This window comes from Symphodus melops (genome assembly GCF_947650265.1).
Source record: "Symphodus melops genome assembly, chromosome: 12".
Taxonomy (NCBI): Eukaryota; Metazoa; Chordata; class Actinopteri; order Labriformes; family Labridae; genus Symphodus; species Symphodus melops.
The window spans coordinates 22,794,430-22,810,364 of NC_136702.1; the positions used below are offsets into that span (position 1 = coordinate 22,794,430).

At 41.0% G+C, this 15,935-nt stretch overlaps 1 protein-coding gene across 2 annotated transcripts; it reads right to left on the reverse strand.

The window, feature by feature from the left end:
* Positions 1-1,951: 1,951 nt before the first annotated feature.
* Positions 1,952-13,939, reverse strand: LOC306833068 (ly6/PLAUR domain-containing protein 1). 2 transcript variants are annotated; one of them, XM_079358128.1, is made up of 4 exons: positions 13,921-13,939; positions 13,432-13,648; positions 10,413-10,544; positions 1,952-2,801 (listed from the first exon to the last, which is right to left on the reverse strand). In XM_079358128.1, exons 2-4 carry the CDS (start codon positions 13,478-13,480, stop codon positions 2,566-2,568), a joined length of 417 nt encoding a protein of 138 aa, XP_079214254.1. In that variant the 5' UTR covers positions 13,481-13,648; positions 13,921-13,939; the 3' UTR covers positions 1,952-2,565. The 2 variants fall into 2 exon arrangements, with proteins under 2 accessions (XP_079214254.1, XP_079214253.1); XM_079358127.1 differs by lacking the exon at positions 13,921-13,939 and having other exon boundaries at positions 13,432-13,802.
* Positions 13,940-15,935: the final 1,996 nt, after the last annotated feature.

Below are 15,935 nucleotides of genomic sequence, written 5' to 3' on the forward strand. Positions count from 1 at the left end.
CCTTGACTATAACAGCTCGACAAGGGGAGGAGCCAGCCGTCTCGTCCATGTAAACAACAACACAGCCAGCAGGTCTGGAGCTCCTCCCTCATTATAGACAGTCAGGACTCAGAGAGACGTTTACACAGGATATACTGAGGATAAATAAGAACGTATTTATTTACAAAATGTCACACATTCTTCTTTAAAGGTTTAATATGTGCCATTCTGAATATTAACATACCATTATTTAATTATAGCCTACCTGTCTTTTTTCTGATAAATAGTTGTCTGTGTTAAACATTTACACACATTACACACATTTTATTCATATTAAAGTATTTTTTAAAACGAAGCATAAATAAATGTTTTCTTTGTTTTAGGTTTTCGTCTGTGTGAACATTTTTTTTAAATCAGCTGATAAAAAAAATATCAATATAAAAAAGCTGCTATATTTTATTAATCTTTTTTTTTAAATCACATGAAATCATTATTTTCTCTCTTAAATAATTAAATGCACCGCAGACTCTTTGAAGCACTCCTTGTGCAGTCGTGACACGTTGAAAGATTCATCCATGTCGTGCTCCCTCTGCAACACGTGCAGGGGAGAACGACCCCCCAGCCTCCTCAGGGAAGCTCTGTGGAGAGCTTTTATAAAGGAGTGTTATAAGATTACAATTTGACTTTACTTTAGAAACATTGTTTTCCTAAACTGACCTTTGGGTGTCAAAAGATGCAAAGACGCACACACACTGACACACCGACATGAAGGTGTTGTAGATACTCTCTGTTCATATGTGATGCTTTATACTGATCCACCTTCACTCATTTTAGATGCAACATGTGGTCCCAAGTTTCTAAGATGTTTTGTAGAAGTCGACATCGCTTTACGTACAACATTTGTAGGCAACTGAAAAAACTTCCAGTGTCCTGCAGAGATCTGTCACTCAAAGGAATGATTCTGTTCCTGCGATCAGCTCGAGAGCAGCAGATAGCATCAACATGAAAGATTCCCAAACATGTCAAAAACAGCTGAGCAGCTTTGTGCTTTATAAAGTGACGCTCCCTCTCTAGAGGACAGTCTAATCATTTCTTAAACGGGGAAGGCTCTTCTGTTCAGATAAGTCAGCTACAGTGTGCAGAAACGTTTTCTGTTTTAAAGGTGCACGAATGATCAGCAGATGTTCAGATCAGTGAAACAGTCCGAGTTTGAGTAAAATAATATAGTTCAGTCTGACTAATCATGTCTGTAATAGTCTGAACTCTTAATGGCAGCTGCAGATCAAAGTTAATGTTTTGACTCTGACATCATCACTCCTCATGTTTGTCGTGCAGAAATTTAAGGAGAGACGAGATCATATCTCAAACCGCCGCCTGGCTCCAGCTCACAGGTGGATGCTCGGGTGGTGGTGGTGGTGGAGATTTAGGAGTGCAGTTCTAGTGCGGGGCAGATCTTAGCAATGATAAGAGAAGAAGGACAGACAGCAGCTTTAAAACCACCCAAGTAAGAGGACGTGTCAGTCAGCTGATTGTGGTGTAAATATCAGCACAGCTCGAGGTTCCTGCCTGACAAAGCTCGCTCCGTTCATGAAACATCGTACGTAGATACTACCTGCTTCATCTCCCTCTATCTCACTTTAAGTTTCTGCACAGATAAAGCAGACTCGAGGTTTCCGCCTCACCATCAGGTGTTTCAGCGCTCTGAGCTGAACGCCACTTATCCCTCGCTGGCCAATTAAAATCAAGAAGGGGTGGGACTTCTCAGATCTTTTTGAGGGTTCAGTTTCCAGGTGTAGAGCTCTTTCTGCGTCAGTCCAGACATGCTGTTTTTGTGACGGCTGTTGAGAGAACATTTGTTAAGAATTGGATCTATACAAATAAAAAATTGATTGATTTATTAGTTCACTTTTAAAAATGTCATTTTGTCCAGAACGGCTATTGTCAGACTTCCTGTACATATTACAGTCCCCGACTTTAAGAACACCAAACCAATAAAAGAGGACGAGATCGTCTAGAGAGAGTGACTGGATGGAAATGTTCAAGGTCATATTTTGATGCACAAGGTCACTGTCCTTTTTCCCATTACTGCACATTTCTCTGCACAATCATTAACTAGCATCATTGTTAAACACATGTCATACATTCTCTTTTTTTTAACGTAATAATTACAGCACATTTGGCGACAGTTCCAGTTTGGAGCAATTTATTTTGAAGAACAATTTGTTTTGTCCTTGTCGTGTGACTAAACAAACACGAGACTGAGCCACCTGCTGCCCAGCAAAACAGCCAGAAGCTGTTTCATCCATCGCACTGTCCTTCACATCACCTCACTCAGCTGCCTCTGTCGCTCTGAGAGGATCATATTTGTGAAGCGGACGTGCTGATAGAAGTTTCCAGGTGTGTGAAGACATTTTGTTTTCACCTCATGAGCTTTGGAGGATGTGCTGGGAGATAAATCCAGAGAGTCGAATTGAACAAATACTGTACAAAGTTCCCACTCGCATATTGAAGAATATGCATGTCCAAGTCTCAGCTGAGAAAGTTCCAGGTTGTTATTCACATTTTGTGTCAGTGCATGAAGGCCTGTCAGCACAGGACGGAGGCCAGGAGGAGGAGGAGGAGCACGTGCAGCAGCCGCCATGTGCTCAGGGTCACGGCTGCAGACGACTGTGGTCGTTTCTTCTGGCGTGGTCCGTTGCACAGCGGCGTGTTGCAGCAGGTGATGCACACTGAGTTAAGTTTTCCGGTGCAGAACTGTTGGTAACCAGAGGAGGCGATGAGACAGGCTCCTGAAGAGGCGCAGGACTTACGGTAATGTATCCCTAAAACAAGGACACAGGATGGCATTAAGAGCGTAATGAGAGGATTAGATGTGTGTGTGTGTGTGTGTGTGTGTGTGTGTGTGTGTGTGTGTCTTAAACTTCATCAATGGTAGAAAGAACTTAAGGAGAATGCATAATTCAGCTGATGTCTCTTTTACAGTCTTAGAACTGAAAGCTCTACGTGTGCTGTAAAAAATTGTGTCTAATCTGTAAATGAGAAAAAGTCCATCTTTCTTTTTTGCTCTTTATGTACCGAGATCCCCCGTAAAATGCAACAAAGGAGGCGTTTGACACTCCACCATGACTCCTACCCAACTGTACAGTGTACTCTTGACTTCAGGGAACATTTAAGACTTTGACTTGTATAATGTGTAGTTGCATTAAAATAAGTCAAACTGGAGGCTGAGTGGTTGGTTTGCCCCATATACAGAGTCTAACCTGTGACTCCTATCCTACATATCATTCCCCCCCCCCCTCTCTCTCTCTACAGCTGTAGTCATCATCATCAGCTTCAGGTGTGAGTACAGTAAGGAAAGTATTAACATCACTCATCACCTCTACATTTCAGAGAAGCATCGTAGCATGAACAGTGGGAACTCACAGCACACCCCCTTTCTTTATGTTACACAGTTAAATGTTTGTAAAGTCTGAACTCAAATGGCTCTTCTTGGTGGATTTTAAATTCCTTAAGACACTTTTTTATTCTTTTATTCAAACCTCAAAGCTGAAGTATTGTGAAGAAAAAGTTTCCTGTCTTTAAACCCAGCCCAGCTCAGTCCTGTTTATGCTCATTTTGCACAATAAAAGATGTGACACCTCCGTGAAAGAAAAGTCTCCAAATACTGAAAAGAATATTTATAGTGACAGTCCAAGCTGCTCGGAAAGGAAACCGTCTCACAAAGGTTGACTTATCTCCACAGGGCAGAAATAATTCACATCACACAATGATTCTTTTGGTCGAGAGAATTTAAGAGGAGACCCTCAGTGGCGAACGATTAACCCTTCAGTGCCCCAAATTTTTTAAACGTTGCTTCAGTTCATTGTGAATATTTGGTTCAAGATGATTTCATACAGATGGATATTAAATGGATTTAAAGTCTTATTGTTGTGTAAAAGATGGAGATGTTGTACGGCCAGATCTCAGCAGGGCTGATCACCTGTAAAACGTCACTGCCTTTCGTGTAATTTTGCTAAATCAGATGTGGGCCCCAGGGTGCAGTGGGATTAACGGTTAAATTAATGTTCATCAATAGATATATATGGGAATATTAACAGCTGATTTGTGTGACAGCAGACCTGCAGGTTTTCATAACTTCCTGTTTTGTGTGTATGTTATGTAGGACTTTGTTTGCCAAAGTGAGGCGTCACCAGGCTGGTAAAAGGGGCGGGGCCTTAAATGTGGATGAGTTTTACGGTAATACAAATGTGTCTTGCAACTAGTGATCTCAAATTTTGTCAACATGCAATCCTGGACTCCAGTCATCTCGGTTTTTACAGTGTATGATTCCTTGGTGCCACATTTCCATACTCTGAAGTCAGGGTCTTAAATTCTGTTGTTTAGGGTGAAGGTCTCGCCGGCTCCCTGCACACAGAGCTCGTAGGAACGCGTCACAGTTTGCAGAGTTAGTGGAGGAAGGCTTTAACATTTGGCTGACATTTTACTTCAAAGGAAGTGAGATACGAGTTCATGAACTTTCAATAACCCTTGTAATGTGTGTCCTCCCTGCACCGATACCAGCAACACCCACAGAACTGCATGTTCATTTAAATTGTGCATCGTCCCATGTCCTCACACTGCAAATATCAGATAAGGTCCCAGAAGGTGCCGAGTAATCCAAAGGAAATGTGGTGTGAAATGTTGCGGAGATCTGGAGGGAAATGTCCCGTCTTCTTACAAAGGCGGGGAGATCCAAACCTGACTCACGCTGCGTTTAAACGTCTAACTTTATCTGCGTGACTCTTGAGGGAGTGCAGACACTCCTCAGGGTCGGTGTCATTTTTAAAACAAAACTGAAATTACCTGAGGAGGGTTCAAAACGAAACCTTTGGGACAAATATGTGAAACGAGGTAAAACAATGCAAAGATAAAAGCTCGCACAATGTGTTGGTTTTTGATCGTGAGCAGGAGAGAAGACGATACAGGTCGGGCAGTCAGCGGAAAATGAGGTACAGTAAAAGTGGAACTGACTGAGAATACAGATTTGATGGCTTTCCTCACCTCGAGTGATCACATGGATCATTTATCAGCATGCTCGGCCTCACTCATGCTCGTCCTCCTCGTCAGCTTCTTCATACTTTCACCTTGAAACTTCCTTTGAACTTTAATTCAGCCAACAGGATTTACTGTTTCGCCGTTTAGTTCAGCTTTTCGACAACCTTTGTTTGTTTGAAGCAATATCACTTCTTGTTATGTCGGTGTGTACCGTTGCAACATTTTCCACTAATGCCGGGCACACACGAAAGGATTTTTAAGATGTGAGAGACCCCACACATGACAACAACCATGACAGATTAACACTTCAGATCTCTTAGTGTGGTGGAGAGAAAGAAGACGATCACTAATTCATTTGCCGGAGTCTCGACTATCACGTGTAACGTCTGGCGGCCCGGTCAGGGTCAGACTCAGTTGAAGAGTTAACAAACGTGGCTCGGTGTTAGCTTGTTCATCCTTTACAGTACAAATATAAGGAAGCACTTCATCATTTTTCCTTCACGTCTGATGTTACAGTAAGTTCAGTGTGTGATTTAATTCACTACATATGTTACAGATTGATCCTTTAGCAGTGCAGCACTTTATCTGTTTTCATTGACCTTCTTTTAAAACGGTTAAATGAAACGCTTTCATGTCTTTTGCTTCGCTCACAGCGAACTACAGTGAAAGTCAGAGCGACGGCTGTAACCTCGATCTGATCTGACGCAGAACAACTCAGAGCAACGTCAACGACAGATCCGCCGAGAACAGCTTCAGATAGAAAGTGAGAAGCGTAACTGTTCGATGGAGAGTTTCATCACATCTAAGCGCAGGGATTCATCAAACAAACATGAGAAAGAAATAAGCAGAGCGAAGACTTTGGTGCAGATTGATGTCAATTCCTTTCAGTTTGAACCATCTGTCAGGAAACTTAGAGGGACGAAGAAATAATTAAAAGGATTAAGTGAATCTTTGGATCAAGCGCGTCTTTACTGTAATTCCTGTCAGTCTGTTCACATTTATTATTTTGGCAATTTAAAAAATTAATTATGTTGTTTTTTCATAATGCTGTTGAGATCTCTTCCTAAAGTCTGAGTAAAAGCTTTTCATACCCACAAAGTACTCTGACATCTGGCTGAATAAACCTCCCAGGACGATGTTTGGAGGAGCTTTGATGGGATTTTAAGACTTCACAAAAGTTTAGACTCCCAGTTTCACTATATTACATATTTGAAAATGTCTTTACAGAATTTTTATTTTTTTTTAAATGGAGGTGTTGCTTCCAAATGTAAAAATGGCCGTGATGTTTCTGCATCTTTTTTTCCCCACAAAAAGCATAAACATAGGAAGAGTCTCTTGCAGTCTTTGGGGGTCAATGAGCTGAACAGTTTGTGAACACCTGATCAAATACACACTGAATATATCCCGGATTGACCAAATGGAGATTATATGCAAATTGTTGAGCAAATATCACAAAAATGAATCTCAGAGAGCAAAACAGAGAGACAAACATTTAATAATGTTTGAGGCGCTTTCGGGGAGGATTTTATTGAATCTGTGCGTGGGAATTCAAAGACTCAGCTCGTCGGTCGAAATGTAATTTATTAAAGAAAGGGTGAAAAATCTTATGAAGTTCTGAGCAGTGAGGAAACTCACATGGTTTGGTCTAATGAGAATCAGCATGGGCAGCTTCACGGGGGAGAGCGGGATGTCCAACATTTCAAACTTCTGTTTGCTCCACTCAATGAGATCGAATAAATCAGACGAGCACTGACACTGCTTTTTTTAATGATCTGACAGAAGCTGATAACAGTCTGAAACCAGGTAGAAGATAAGTTGGACAGAAAACACAGCTTGTTAGCATGTCGCTTCAAAAGAAGAAGTGTTGGTAAAAGTCACCTGACTGTCCTTGTTAGACGTGTTAAAAAGTGTTTCTTTTACAGAGTGCTATATCATCATGAGCCTGTTCTTTGAGGTTTATTATCCAGTTAAATCAAACTTGACTACGAGGTGAAATTAGATGGTGGTGGTTATACGAGCCAACATAAAGCTGTCGTCCTGATGAATGGTAGGCAGGGATAATAACGTTTTTCACAGTTTTTTAAGTGATAAAAAACATTGATCTCGTCAAACTATAACATTGATCAAGTTCAAAGCAGTTGTGAATGTACTTTTTCTGTTTTGTATACAGACAAACATACGTCCAAAAGACACCGTTAACACCTTAAAAAGCATTAGCAGGGCCGATATGAGATTTCTGAACTTTATACTGCTGCTCATTAAAAACTACAGCTATACTGTAGATACAGCAATATCTCTGCACGGGCTGAAAACCGACGTGGGGGGTCCGGCTGCTCCATAAACAAAAAGCAGGAGGTCAGAGTTCAGGTCCGACCTGTGACGAGCGTGTCTTTGGACTGTGGGAGGAAGTCAGAGAGAACCCACGCACATGCAAACTTCACACAGAGAGGCTCCTGTCCAATGGGGATTCGAACCAATAACCGCAAACCACTGCACCGCCATGCAGCACTAGATACAATGTACAGGTAATTTGTGAAAATAAAACATGAATTTACATGTTTTCTTTTAAACTGTGAAACACTTCAGAGGAAGTTGAATTACTGTTCCTTGTTTTTGTGTAAAATAATTCAGATTCAGATTTCCTCCTGTTCATTTCTGCTCTAACATGACTTCAGTCCCAAATCCTCTGATTTCACCTCTTTAGTAGTGCAGTTAATCAACCCCCCTCCCCCTGTTTATAAGAAGGGCAGAGGACAATGACATGTACTGTGGCAATCACCCTCCTTCAAAGAAAGTGGAACAATCGTCAGCGAGGTAAAAGTGCACTTCTGATCATTTCTCATGGTTCAATCAGAGGGAGGACGATAATGATAGTGATAGATGATGACATGGAAAAGGAAGCCAGTCTTGCCTAACGCTGCCTGAAAGACAAATAGCCATCATCCGAATAGAGTCCTGGTAGTCTGACAGAGGATTTTACTGAATGATACCTCGAAGTTCTGCTGGCCTCTTTCTGATGCTGAGCTCCTTGATGTAGCCGTGATGAAGATGGATAGTAATGCCATCCACGTACAGAAGGAGTTATCTCTAAGGCAGGTGATGGAAAATAGCCCAATTGAAGACGCACTATATGTTTGCCCTTTATCTACATTACAGATAGATTATGGCATGCAAAGTCAAAGTCCTTCAGAGGCAATCACAGAGCATGGATACTCAGGGAGGCTCAAACAGCCTGACTGATTTTTATTCTTGTCACTTTAGCCCACTCACCGAGGTGGCAGCGCACTTTTGAATATATCTATTGCATTTCAAATAGCGATAAGGTGCGGTCAGTTGAGTTTCTAAGCCTTCCTTTTCTTGCAGAGCAGCAATAATGATAACACTCAGAGATAAAGGCTGGGATGTACATGAGCATTCATGCGGAAATTTTCTTATTAAAGAGCTGTCGACTCCATAGCGCCGTGTGCCTGCCCTTTAGATTGGGAACTGCATTTTCCAAAGACAGCAGCTTATTGCTTTTTCTCATCAGCAGTAAAGACAGGAAAGAAGTGACCCCTAATTTTTGCTTGGTGTGAAAACAAAGTGGACTTGTTGTGTTAGAGTGACCTTTATTGTCTGAGTTCTAACAACCAGCAGCACATAGGCCTGTAAACACAGCAGAGACACCTTTTTCATTACTAAAGAGGCAGCACTACAAAGAAAAAGTCATGAAAGGCTGCAAACTCAAAGGGCGAATAGCCCAAACTTAGATGCCTGTGCACACATTTAAAGCAGAGTTTATATGTGCGCACAAGATATTCCATCCTGCATGACCGGAGGATACAAATCTGCACTGAATAAGATAAACGAGGGCAATAAAAACTAAAGAAATTCATCTAAATGACTGGCAAAGATACAGAAGCAGCTCCAAAACATAAAAAATTAACCTTTTATAAGAACACTCTCGGTAGCATTAGCCAAGCATAGTAAACAACGAGGAAATAGAAATGTCTATTTTTAACACTGACTTGGACCAGTGATCACAACCTTTCTAAGATGAAGAAGATTTCAATGTGGGCTCAGCGTTCTGTGAAGTCGCCTCCTTCCAACCAATAGGAGGGAAGATCAGATCACAACCAACGGTGTCTCACCCTCCTGAGCTCTAGTTTACGGACTAACCCGGGACATCTGTAGTTTGTAAAGATATTTCCAAACGATATGAGTCGTACTCATGAAGTGGTCGTCATAGAGCTGCAGCTCCTGGACGAGCGTAACTGCCCATGGGCATTCGTGAACGCACGCCCTCTTCTTCACTGCTCAGCTCCTCCTCTGCAGGAGAAGGTCACAGCTCACTACTGAATAGCTGACGGATACAAACACACTGTGTCATAAAAGCAGATATTTTCCTAACTACTGTATTGTTTTGGTCACCTAGCAACGTGCGCTCTCCCCTCCTGCTCTGCGTCTCACTCTGCTGCGATGTGCAGCTCCTTCACACCCACAAAAAACAATGTACAGTCTTGTACCTTTGTCTCCATTTTTCAAAGGCTTTTTGTTTTCCTTTCATAGTGCCAAGTATACAGGGAGCTGGACGGCTTGGTTCCAGGATGAAAGTAATTGAAACAAGGATTTCCTGAAATGTTTAAGGAGAAAAAAAAGTGCAAATATAATTTTGACATGAGAGAAGACAGAGCCTGGCACCCCCCTGAGATCTTTGGCACCCCCACTCAGATGGGAACCAATTACCTAGACTCTCATCCTCCGCTGAAAGAGAACTGAAAGGCGTCTCGCTGACCTCAGATCAGATCACAGAGATTCTGGCCTCTGGCTGAAGTCTTTGTTTTCTACTTCAGTCAGAAACAAAAACTGGTTCCCTGGTCTCATTTCAAAAGATGTTTTTGGGAACGATACCTCCATTGATTTAGAAAAGAGGACTCAACAACATAATGCACTGTGTACAATGATGCTGCGACTGCACATGACTCACATTAAAACAGTTTTGTCCGTTACAGTAAATCCCTACTTAAAACAAGCAGCTAAAACAAGCTTAAAAAGATTTAAGATTCATATTTAAGTATTTACTTCAAATATTTTAGCCAAGATGTTTTTTTTTCTCCTGATAATAAAATTTAAATCTCGAAGATATCTTGTTGTACTTACAGGCTGCACAGGTTGCCCAATTTCATTGCTTTTTTTATTTTTTATTTTTTACTGTTTACTTTGTTTTATTTGGGGGGGTTTAAAATCTTCTGGATTTAATACTTAGCTGAACTCAACCATATCAATGACTTTCTTAGTCTGCTGGTCTTGGCTTGAAGCCAATGTGTCCAGATTGTTCTCTTGTTTGTTCTGCTCTGAGATATTTTGGCAGAAAAGAAGCAGAGAGTGAGAACGATGGAGTGTTTGGAGACGTGACTTACCGTCATCTTTCACCAGAACCTCCTTCTGGCACATGTCCTGCACGTTCACCGTGCAGTTGACGATGAACTCTGGCGTGGCGCAGTCGTGCGTCATCTCCTCACACTGGTAACACTGAATCTGCAGAGCCAGCCCTGCAACACACACGCACACGCACACACACACACACACACACACACACACACACACACACACACACACACACACACACACACACACACACAGAGAGGCTCGGTTTAGAGAATACTCCTACTTTTGGGTTTCTTGATGTGACAGACATTTTAAATTATTCAGCAACGATCGAGTTGCCAGTTTATTTCAGCAGCATGTTGTTGCAACATTTCATCATGTTTGGCTTTGATAGTTGAAATTTCACTTTTTGGACTGTAATACTTGTTTGTTTGTAGCAGAGAAGTCTAATTTACTCAGAATAATTTAAGTTTTCCATTTATCCTTAGAAAAGCCTCAGGTTAAAGAGTTTCAGACAAACATTTTGTTCTGACTACAGCAACATTTTTATGTTTTGGCTTTTCATGAAGCTTCTGTTTAATGTTTGTCATTTGTGTTCTGAGTCACCAGACCTGACGTCTGTCGGTCAAATCTGATCAATCGAAAAAAGCATGAACATCAGTACGCTTTAAAGTGTGACCATAAAACATACTTATGTTCACCTGGGACTAGATACTGCACCCAACTCCTCCACCTGTGTGTGTGTGTGTGTGTGTGTGTGTGTGTGTGTGTGTGTGTTTGCATCATTGCATCCCACTTCAGATTAGCAGTCTTGTGTGTAAATGTGTGTTAAGGTGGTGAGTATGACACATGTGCAATAGTCAGAAGACGAGAAAGGTGTAAATGCGATCCAGTTACTCTTTACTACTGGATCTTGTTTGTGGTCGAGATGGAAGGAAATGTGACATTTTTTATATGTTGCAATTAAGCTGCACACTATATGCCCAAGCACTGCTGTTACTCATAATTAATGACTCATGACTGAATGAATTCATACAGGATGTACTGTATTGGACAGATCATAAGTAACCTTGACATTATATATTGTAATGTAATGACTGTATCTTATACTGATTCCTTGTCTCTTTCTGTTGTGCAAAAGCGAAGCCAAAATACCCCGTGACTGACGCGTTGCACTGGAGACATCATTTGGAGCCAAAACATGAACTTAAGGGAGCTGGCTCGAAGCCATGCTTCTTCCTAAACTGAAGCAAACATTTAACATGCTGATAAAACATCAACGATCACTCCGAACGGTTCAGTCCACGGCAGAGCGTGTGTGGAGTTTAATAACTGTATGGTTAGTTTTCATTCTTGCCTTTCCGCCTCTATTCGGCTGATCCACATGAGAACGCTGCAAGAAGACAACAGAGCTGTCAATCATAATGTGATAACCTACTCCTTTTTTTATATCCAATTTAGACAAGAGCATAATAAGAGATTATTATCTCTACAGAAACTGGGTTAGACAAAAATGTACCAAACGTGTATTTCACTTTTATAGTTTGACCTACGCTCCATCTGTTATCATGGAGGAGGTGGAGCTGATAACCTTTACTGCAGCAGGGGGCGCTCTACATATAATAGCTTCACTCTGAGTCAGCTGTTGCTCTTTCTGCTGCTATGTTTTCTGACAAAAATGGAAAATGTGAGCGCATGTCTTTGGCACGGGTAGATCAGTATGTCATCCTGCACTCTGCTGCATACTTAACACACATGAGGAATCTTCCACAAGCCACAGCTTGAATACTGTGTCATCAGAATGGCTGATTAGTAGATTAGTCTGATATGGTTAGAAACTGAAACTCTCCTAAAAACGTCTTCATGGACTCCAAATGACCCTGAGCATGTCCATGTGTTTATGGGAGTGGCTTTAGGATTCTTCGAGGTTTAATACAATCAAATCTCACTTAATCTTGCTGTGTTTTCAAAGTTGTCTCCACCAGCTCTTAGTATTTTAATAAATACATTGATTGCCGTAAAACTCAAACTGTATTTAATCAAAATTCTTTAAAAAAACGTTTATATTCCTTGATTCATACTGAAACAATTATTCTTGAGGTGATATCTCTCCACGCTGAACGAATAATGAGCTATAATCATTTATGATAGCTCTTTAAAAATAAGCGATGCATGCAAGTAAAAATCCTTATTAACAAGTGTTGCATAGAAGCATTTCTTTCTTTCAGCTTTTAACACAAAAAAACACGATTCTATCAAAACGAATATCATAATTCACAGTTAATCTGCATTAGTTGGATTTAAACTTCCAACGTGCAGTTATGCATCAAACTGCAGCCAATTAACAAAGTATTGGTTTACCGTTTAGGCAGAGGAACTTATGGTACAGATTTTCAGTTAACGCCACTTTCAGGACAGTTCATTACCCAGAAATATCAGGTTTTATACAAAATCTACAGCACATATGAATATGAGAAAAAGGAATGTCGACTTCTCTGTTTTTATCTTTACTGCCGCTTTTTAGGATTTCGAAATGCCACTTTTAGGATCATCTTTCACCGCTGCTCAGCACTTGATGCAGGAATTACATTGCCTTACCTACACTGTGCTGCTCCGATCTCTGCATTATATTATGTGTGATAAAGAAGCATTTAGTTTCAAGTGGACATGCCAACATGTAGAAACAGACTAGTCTCTGCGATGTGGATCAACAGTCACCTCAAAAACCCACCTGATTGCACCAGACGCACAGGAGCGCACAGCCAAAACCACAACTACTCAGTTTATTCAAAGCAAATCCAGATTTGACCTCTCCATAACCATTTTAATCACAAGCCAAAACCCGATATGAGATATGATTTAAAGGAAGACAATGTTTGTGTCATTTGGACACTCCAAGTTTTGCGCGCAACATATCTTCGCCCCCTGCACAGCCACTGCGCTCATTCTCCAAAAAAAACATGCTGGTTTGGAAGTTTTGGATCCAAGCAGTTTACAAATGTACGTTTTAATCCCGTGTGGTGTTGGGAGGTAAAGGCTGTGTGTGCTTACCTGAGCTGGAGAAGAAGAGGAGCAGAGTGGAGACGCTGAACAGCCGCATGGTCCGCTTACTGTGACTCTGAGCAGAAACATGAGCGGCGGAGCTTCTCCGAGTCTGAGGTGCAGAGGAGCAGCTGGCAGCCCTGCATGGCGAGCCTGACACCTCCTGCGATGCTTCACCTCTCTTATCCGACGCTGACGCACGCACACGCGCACATGCACGACTTTTCTGTGCAGCGTGTGATCAGGAACAACAGAGATTATTGTCTGTTGGGGTGTTTTAATAGATAGTTTGCACACGTATTCTTCTCCCCTGCTGCTGAAACAAAATGCTTTCTTTATTTGGATACAACTTTAACAAAGTCAAACAGGCAGAGAAAATGTCTCCTTCAGTTTTACTCCATCTTGAACACATCCATCTCACATACACAACAACCTCCAGACTCTTTATTTGCCTTATTTATAGCCCCTCGTTTTATTGAAATTAGATAATTAACTGACCCCAAAAGATTCAGCGCTTTGACCTCCAAAGTCCCCAATCAGAGTTTTACCACTCTCAGATCTGAAAAGAGCTTTATTATCCCCAGCCCTCCTTATAAACATAATGTAAGAGCTAATAACACTTAACCCGTGATTTATTGAACGTTTTAAGAGACATCTGCAAACAAAATTAAAGAGGCTTCTAAAACAAAACAACGCTCAGGAAGTGCTGCATTTTGTAAAGCTGACTTCAATGTGAAACAACAGAACTCATCTTTTGACAAAGAGTTAAAACTACATTATTGAATATTGTATTCTGCAGCCAGGTCCGGCCCTCCAATCCCAGCCAATGGTTGTCTGGCCTACTGACACTAATTTGTGCGCCTTGGAGTTTCTGGGGCACTCAGAGTTTTCTCTGGCAGTTGTTTTTTTAGTTTGTGTTGTCTTTTTAAATTTTACATGGATTTATGTATTTGCAGCACATTTTCCGATAACAGTCGTGTTTCACATTCATCTTTTTGGACTTCTAAGTTTTCTTGAAAATGTGCATCTATTTTGAATTTGCAGCCCGTTCGTCACCATGGAAATCGTTTGTGGCGTTGCAGCTCGGGTGCCCATGTTGGCCACCGTAGTCTTCTGAGTGTTTGATGTCCTTTTAAATAGATTTACTGAGTTTCCTCTTTTGGAAAGGAGCCATGTATTCTGTCAAGATTGTGAATAATTTAGAGCCAGTCTATTGGTGTTATTATGCAGATGTTTTGGTTATGTTATTTATGTATGAATCTGCAAAATGCTCACATATTGCATCATACATAATATATAATGTTGATTCTATGATCACATACTGCACTAGACTATTTGCACATAGCGTCTGGCATTTTGCCTTTGTATGCTGCTGTTGGTATAACACTGCAGTTTGAGTGGTAACAAATAATGCTTTAATCACATTTAATTGAAATGATTGTAGTAAATGTGTTCAGACAATCAAATGGCCTCTGAACGATTACTGATAAATGTGCGAGTCAAACTTTTATTTTGTCTTTTACCTTCATAAAACTATTTGTCTGTTTTCAAGTTAAAGGTCACATATTCTGCTTATCAACTTTGAATACGTCTCAGATCTCCCCAAAATATGTGAGTGAAGTGTCGTCTTCACAATCCACTCTGATCCTGTATTTGATCATGTCTATAAACCCCTCGATTTCAGCTCTGCTCACAACAGGCTGTATTCGACCTCTGTGCAGATATTAGATAGAATCCTAAGCTTTATTTTTTACCGAAGGACTTTTGAAAGTTGTCCACTCTGACAGCAGGTCACTGTGTCTGTCATGTAGGCTCTTGTGTTGCAGGGTAGAGATGACCTGGTTGGAGGTTCATCTGTGGCATCAGCTGCACTCTGCCTATAGTGTCCTGACAGACTGTACACTTTTCTCTCTGGCTCTTGTGGTGTCTCCATCTCCCACGGCAGACATGATGACAGCTGAGTTCTGGAGTTGCATTTTCATAAACATAAAATCACATCCACACAGGATCTTAACAACCGATGACACGTTGTGTTTAGTTGACTTCATTTGTAGAGCGATTAAAAATCATCGCTCAAGGGGAAAAGTAAGACTCAGTTCTTTCTTCATTTGATTCGAGCTCTGATTGGACAAAAGCTAACTCTTTTAAACTGCACTTTTTGTTAACATGTTATGCTGTTGTGTGCTTAATGATCATGAACCCCCCCCCACCCCTGAGGATTATTTAACCAAAGTTTGATAGCTGCTTTTTACGATCCAGCCATAAGCCTGAGATTTAAAAACAACATGTGCCTGAGGAGAACATAATAGGCAGTGAAATGCATCATAAGTTAGTGGTAAACACGGAGGCACATAGCTGTAAGGTTCAGCATGTGGCACAACGACATGAAAATGTGCAACAAAAGGCTGGGTGATAAAACTCTGTGAAGCGAGGAACATTTTCAAATCCTCTCAAAACGAATAACATCGTCTGAGACACTTGTTGGAGAGAAAAAAAGGTTCAGATAGTCTTTG

Excerpts from the sequence above, each read along its gene's own strand:
- LOC306833068 (XM_079358128.1), bottom strand. The coding sequence starts at position 13,480 with ATGCGGCTGTTCAGCGTCTCCACTCTGCTCCTCTTCTTCTCCAGCTCA. Across the intron at positions 10,545-13,431 it reads CCTCTTCTTCTCCAGCTCAG|GGCTGGCTCTGCAGATTCAG; the intron begins GTAAGCACACAC and ends TGTGTGTTGCAG. Across the intron at positions 2,802-10,412 it reads GGTTCTGGTGAAAGATGACG|GGATACATTACCGTAAGTCC; the intron begins GTAAGTCACGTC and ends TCCTTGTTTTAG.